At 48.6% G+C, this 7,198-nt stretch overlaps 1 protein-coding gene across 10 annotated transcripts in view; it reads right to left on the bottom strand.

Annotated features, from left to right (window-relative positions):
- LOC116850399 (nephrin-like) overlaps nt 1-7,198 on the bottom strand; it is a 539,959-nt gene that overhangs the window by 17,691 nt on the left and 515,070 nt on the right. For all 10 annotated transcript variants that reach the window (XM_032828638.1, XM_032828641.1, XM_032828642.1 and 7 more), the window contains 2 exons: nt 3,509-3,808; nt 609-929 (listed from right to left, as the gene is read on the bottom strand). In XM_032828638.1, coding sequence (XP_032684529.1) covers nt 609-929; nt 3,509-3,808 — 621 coding nt within the window. The remainder of the gene's footprint in view (nt 1-608; nt 930-3,508; nt 3,809-7,198) is intronic.

Below are 7,198 nucleotides of genomic sequence, written 5' to 3'. Positions count from 1 at the left end.
CCCCCCTCCCGACTCCGAAAGACCCACATGAGCCATCGGCCGGGTGACCTTGCGTCGATCCGTGTACTCTCGACCGGCACCTGCCGCTAATCTCCCGGTGATCGCGAATCCCATCCCCTCTGTTAAATTGAGCGGGGTCGGGCGGGCTCAGTTGACTCCTCTCCTCAACGGCGCTTCTTATTCAAGCCCACGCCGCCCGTACTAAGTGATGGACGATACGTCGTTCTTCATTCTGTTGGGTTAATCCGGTCTGTCGGCGCGCGCGAGCGCGTCCATCGGCAGGGCGCAAGCAAATGGGGCCGACTTCGTTAGAAGTATTCTTGCGCGAACGTACAAATTCGGGAATTGCATTCGCGCGGCTGCGGATGCAACTTGCACGCTTCCAGCATGGTAATTACGGCATCGCTCGAGGCGCCAATCCGCCACGTGTCAATAACAGCCGATAGGCGAACGTCACGTTTCGCGTTATCCGCCGACGTATTATCGACCACAGTTGTAAAAGTTTGCTACTCACTAGGGGAGGTGAGAGAGCTCTCCCTCGCGAATAAAGAGAAACGGAGGGGGATGATGCGGTGCGATAGTCTAACGACTTGAGAGCGAGAACTCACCGGTATGCTTCTCAGCGTCGCGATAAGTGACCTCGCTGAGGATGACCGGCTGGCTGCGACCCTTGGCGTTGACGGCGTAGACCGCTACGTGGACGCCGGCCTCGACTGACGCCTCGAGCCCGGCGAGGGCGAAGCTCGGCTCGTCCGGGTTGGAGACATTGTAGAGAGGCTGGCTGCTGGGGAGGAAGTCGATGTCGCCGTGATAAACCTCCAGAACGAATTTCTGCGGCAGCCCGCCGTCGTATCCCGGCACGCATTTGACCTCCACGCTGGTGTACGTCTGGTTCGCCAGAGTGCAGTTGCGCACCGGGAATGGCTTGCCTGAAGCAGAGTGCCGGGTCGGTCAGAGACGGAAACGGGTCGGCGATGCGACGCGAAGCGGAACGCGAAAGAGGGGGTGGTTGACGGCCCGTATATTACGCGACTTATAGACCGCTCTGTCCCGCTTAAAAATGGGGTTTCGACAAAAATGCTACACGCTAGGGTTGACATGCGCACACACATGCACTTTCTTTCTTTCTCGCTTCAATGGCGACGCCGTCCTCGCAGCGCATTAAATCTTCGCCAAGCGACACGTACGGACGCCACTGCCCACTTTTGTCCTGTGACATTTTCTGGACACTTTGCACGCGTCTACACGAGCCCAAGAGCGGCTCTACAGGTTGGCTCCACCCGATAGAGGGAGCGAGAGAGCGAGCGAACAAGCGAGCGGGAGCTGAGCCTCGCGCTCTCGGAAATCAAGCTCGGCGCGCCAGTGAAAAATGCTTGCGTGTCTACGAGTGGCAAAGATTTAGTGTACCGGGATAGTAATGGGCGCAGAGATGTCCCGTTCGCTTTTTCTTCCCACCCCCGGCTGCCCGAGCCAAGTACCGGGAACGTGATACGGCTCGCGTATCCCTGCAAATTCCTTCCTATCGGTGTGTTGCTCGCCCTCGCCACCCTTCTGTCCCCGTCGAGTACGAGCGCGTTATGTTTTCTTTTTTTTCGGAGTCGAAATCAATTCTTGCGCGATTCCGTTTCTGTCCGAATCAGCACCGCCGCGACGAGAAGAAGACAAATATCTCGCTCGTTTTCAGCGTTTGGCCGGATTGTCCGCATGGCGAATGCCTGGCTGACTGGTGGTGCATTTTGTCTCTCGTCTGATTTCACGCGCGCCACTCTACCCATCTAATTCCCTCGCTTTTCGATATTTCTCGCGTTCTTTTTGCGCGTCCGGCCGTGGGACTCTCCATGTTTCATCTCTTCTACATTAATCACAAAGCTTGTCATCGTCGTCGTCGTTGTCGTCGTCTTCCTCCTCGTTATGACCCGCGGATTTGCAGGACGTATATTGAATCTCGAGGACGCTTCGTTTGTACTTTACGCGTTTGTTCTCCCCGCCTCGTCCCTGTCCTCCCGCTTCTTATGTCCCTTTGCGCCGGACCCCATTCTCCGCGGGCAAACATTTGTAACCCGTGACTCTCTCGCAATGTAAAGGGCTCCGCCGAGATTGGGCCGGATTCAAATTAGTTTTGTGAGCAAAGAAGGCGGCTAAGTTTGTCAAATTGGATGTCGCGCCAAGTGGTGTGTCTCGCTTACGTACTATTTCTCCACACGAGTGCGTCCCTTAAGGGTCAGAACTCGAGCTACGTGTATACTGCGACGGAAAGTATGCGAGATAAAAAAATGCAAAAATATGCACGCTCGCCTGATGAAAGACTGAATTGCACACAAATCTGTTCCCGAGGCAGAAGAAACTGTGTACTTCAAAAACCAGAGTTCGCTCGTACCCTCGAATGAAAGGGACATGCATCCTTTTGATTTGATCCTCTCCTAAGATGAGATACCACTTTGCTTCATCTGTGCAGCCGAGCGTCGCAAATTTCTCAATACGTCGCGGAATTCCAATTATGTTCGACGTGCGTAACAAGTGACGTCTAACGCGGTCTTCGATTCCTCCGTCGCGAAATTCTGCCCCGGAAATCCCGTCCTTTTTATCGTTCGCGAGCACGCTTCGGCTGGCACATTCCTTACCGAAATGCCTCGCGGAATGGTAACCGACATCAATAACGACGGCGGGCCGGAGGAGGTACAAAAATAATTTCATGCCGTCGGGTTTACGGATCGTTGGCAATGGCGGAGCACACCGCGAGAGGCAAAGGAGCGGATGAAGCGCGAAAGCGAGCGAGCGAGGAGGACGATGAGCGATTTTATTTTCGGATGTGGGAATGAGGAGGGCGGGGGCCATACACGGTGCCGCTCGCACTCGACGTATTCGTCAACGTCAATACGTCCTCGGCCGATCGCCATGTCAACGTCACTGTCGATCACGCACGGACAGAAAAAAGGGAGAACGGGGAAATGCGAAAAAATTCGCCTGGGGATTAATGCCGATTTAACGCTCGATGATTGCCCACCGCCCATTGTATTCGCGGCGATGATTCGCGGGAATCGCGCTCTTCCTTCCCCCTCCGGAAGTCTCATAAAAACCGAACGGTGGCTTTGAATTTCGACCGTCGTCGTTTTTCGATGCGACGCGAGCGTCTTTAAGCTCACGATGAAAAATTAACAATATCACGACCGGTGGGACGCCACCGATGTACGATTTGAGCTATCGCGCTCTGCGAGAGATTTTATTTTCGCCCGATACATTATATGTCGCATTTAATTTCGTTCCCGCAGACGTGCTCGATCGTACTTAGGTCGTTGATATTTCACGGTGTCTTCTTTCGTCTCGTCGACATGAATTATCTCGTCAGGCATGAATTGTACATCGTCGAGAAAGCACGGTCTCTCTTGCGCCGATACGACGCCGCGTTTGACGAATTCCTCGGCGCAATTAAAAATACCGCGCGATCTTCAGCGAGGTATATTAAATCTCCCTGGGGAAGAGCGTGGCGTAGTTTATCGCGTATACTCACCGGCTGCTACCAGCTGGAAGAGACACGGTCTCGACTGAGTACCGACGAGATTGTCCGCCCAGCACGAGAGGGTACCGTAATCCAGCTCGGTGGTCGGCGTGTATCTCAGCACGCTGACGCCGCTCGACTTCTCTATGGAGAACCTACCAGGTGCTACCTCCAGAGTCTCGCCGCTGTTGTTGAATTTCCAGCGGAAATTGTGTGCCGGCGGATCGGCCTCGACCCTACAGGCGATGTCGAGCGATTCGCCCCTCGATGCACCTACTACCACGATCCGGTCGTCCTTACACACCGGCGCGACTGCAAGCAGAATTATCGATTTGTATGTGTAACCGCACGCGGGACCCCGGCGCGCGCTCTTCTTCCGCCGGGCGCTTCGGACCTTGTAATACGACGGTATCTCTAATAATACTCTCCGCCATCGCCATCTCATCTGGCAGAACGACCGAAGTCGCTCGCATTTCATTGCGCCGGAAAAAAAAGATTTGCATTCTTTTCGTTCTAAATTATTCGATTAAAGATCACCGTTCAAATTGAATTAATTAAAATTCCAGATTACAAAGTTACGCGAATTAAAGTTGGAATTAGGGAACGTGCTTCTTCGCCTTGAGGTCTACGTATCGTCAGGTAGAACGACCAAAGTGGCTTGTCTTTTATTGGGAGGAGAGATTATATATTCCTTTCATGTACTAAATTATTATTAAAAATATTATCGTTCAAATTGAATTAATTGAATATCAAGATTGCGAAAAATTACGCGAATTAAAGTTGGAATTAGGAAACGTGCTTCTTCGCCTTAAGATCTGCATGTCGTCAAGTAAAACGACCAAAGTCGCTTGTCTTTTATTGGGAGGGGAGATTATATATTCACGTACTAAATTATTATTAAAAATATTATCGTTCAAATTGAATTAATTGAATATCAAGATTGCGAAAAATTACGCGAATTAAAGTTGGAATTAGGAAACGTGCTTCTTCGCCTTGAGATCTGCATGTCGTCAAGTAAAACGACCAAAGTCGCTTGTCTTTTATTGGGAGGGGAGATTATATATTCACGTACTAAATTATTATTAAAATAATTATTGTCCAAATTAAACTAATTATATATCGAGATGACAAAGTTATGCGAATTAAAAATGAAATTGAGAAAGGTGATTGCTCGTCTTAAAATTCATATATGATCGGGTAAAACGAGCGATTTCGTTCGTATTTTATTGGATGCAAAACTTGTATTCTTCTCATGTACTAAATTATTAAATTAAAATTCGACGTTATAAAGTTACGCGAATTAAAGTTGAAGTTAGGAAACCCGGTTATTGGTCTTGAAATTTGCATATCATTAGCAACGATCGAAGACGCTTGTATCATATTTTATCGACCGAGAAGTTTGTATTTTTATTCAAGTTGAATTATCAAACTAAATTATCGTCCGAATTAAATTTAATTACAGTTCAAGATTGCAAAGTTGCGCGAGTTCAAAGTGAGAATAGAAACAGCGATCTCCGGATCGCGAACGTCTCGCGAAAAAATATTCCTCTTCGCTGTTACTGCCAGTCATAAGAGAGTCGTTTCTTTCACCCTCAAGACACATTTATCCCACGCATTTCCTTTTGAGAGATAGACGGAGATAAAGACGCGACACGGACACGTCGCATCGACACTGCCGATCTTCCTTCTTATTATTGCGCAATATCAATTTCACCGTTAGCGGCCCGGTGGAAATGTCCGCGATCGGTTGCGCGATAACACGTATCCCCGTATTTGTTCCTCTCTTCCTGGCCTTAGTCTCACGGAGGTGCGAGACGAATGGAGACAAAGAGAGGCGGAGATAAACGCAGATAAATTGGGACAAATATATATCGCCGGGAAGACGAAGGGCAGAGTAGACCTTTTTGCATAACTCGCGCGTTGATAAAACGATTCCGGCCGGTTACACGCCAGGTGGGCCCCCATCGTGACAAAACGCCAGGACGTGTCGGAAAAGTCGTACGTACGATATCGCTGTCATTTTTGCACGTGTGTACGCCTGTACGTGTGCGTTTGTGTGTACGCGCGCGCGCATGTTTTCCCAGATGCAGCCGCGATATGTGGGCCATCATTGGCATATCGTCAGCCGAGAAACCTTCCGCCCGTGTACAGATAACGGCACCGAGAAAGACGGTGGTCCCGTCCGATGCTCTGCAATTCGCTTTATCTCACCCTCGTTCCATTTCTCCCTTTCTCTCTGTCTTGCAGTCTCTCTTTCTCTCTTTCTCCTCTTCCTCTTCCTCTCTCTCTCTTCCCGGCTCTTTTCCCGATCATGAAAGAGAAATCTCCTTTCCGTCTGATCTCCTGATATTCTCGTCGCGATGTAAAATATTTCGCACGATCTCACACACTGGTAAATAATCGATTGGCTTTCCGCCTTCGAAACGCCACGAATGCATAAAACGGCTCTTATTCCTGTGTTACACGTTATACGCCAAATTGTTCATCAATTCAATTCTAGCGCATTTAATAATACACGGCTACGTGTACGTTAGTGGCCGGGACGACGGTTCAGCAATTTCAGGGGAAGCATCGTCACCGATATTTTCAGAGAGCGTGTCGAGACGGGGTCAATAGAATCCTAACAATTTACGTTATTCACGATGAACGCGGTCGGAAGAATATGAAATGGGTTAAATCCGTGCTCGTGCATCCCTGAAAGCATGTGGGTACCTGCGAATTGTGCCATTGAAAGTATTCATTATTAAACTCGCGTATCGCGTTCAGTGCATGTCACTTTTATTGCAAGAACTTTGCAGCTTTATTACGCTCGTAATTGCTACACAATTTCTATTGTAATCCGATCGCGAAACAGGTAATTGATATTAATTTTCGATGTCAGCCATAATGTAGCATCACCGCGAAAGTGCAGCCGTTTAACGATTTAATATTCTATTTAACTGCGAGATTATATACGCGTGTAGCCACGCTCTTTACAGCTTTACCATTTTTCTATCTTCCTTCCTCTCTCTCTCTCTCTCTCTCTCTCTCTCTCTCTCTCTCTTCCCCTCATAATAAACGCAAATATCTATTAATCTCTCTCGCTCTACTTTTCGTTCTTCTTGTTTCACTTTCGCAATATTTTTAATTGTAGCATATTTGTGTGTGTGAGCGTCGTGCATGACTTTTTACCCGTATAAAATTTAATTAACATTTATATGTCAAAAGGCGACAAAAAAGCAATCCGATCACGATCGTTTATTAATATCGCGATCACGATCATTAATTAATATCACTCGTCGATTTTACATTCTCTTTCTCCCTCTCTCTTTCTCGCACGTTCATTTAATTACCGGCTAAAACGGCCCAAATTGACGTAACGTCGCGAGTCTCGTGACACTTGCCCGTTTTCCTGCGATAACTGATTCGAACACGTATTGAATCGCATGACGGTAGTTCTTCGGGGCTACGTCGCCTCGCCTCGTCTCCTTTAAATTTACTCGGCGCTGGTATCCCGACCGCTCTAAATTCCATTATATATTACGACGGTGTCGATAGCGTAAACCAAACGTTATTTCCTCTTTCCCAACAACGCTGTAATATCCAAGAAAATAAACCGCGAAACGATCTCGATTTCGATTCGTGGATACTGCGGAAGAAAGAGAGAATAAGAGGGAGGGGGAGAGAGAGAGAGAGAGAGAGAGAGAGAGAGAGAGAGAGAGA

This window comes from Odontomachus brunneus, unplaced genomic scaffold (genome assembly GCF_010583005.1).
Source record: "Odontomachus brunneus isolate Ranch 3 - 2012 unplaced genomic scaffold, Obru_v1 Obru_scaffold_144, whole genome shotgun sequence".
Classification (NCBI taxonomy): domain Eukaryota; kingdom Metazoa; phylum Arthropoda; class Insecta; order Hymenoptera; family Formicidae; genus Odontomachus; species Odontomachus brunneus.
The sequence above is the reverse complement of the archived record's forward strand: the minus strand, read 5'-3'. Positions and strand labels throughout refer to the sequence as shown.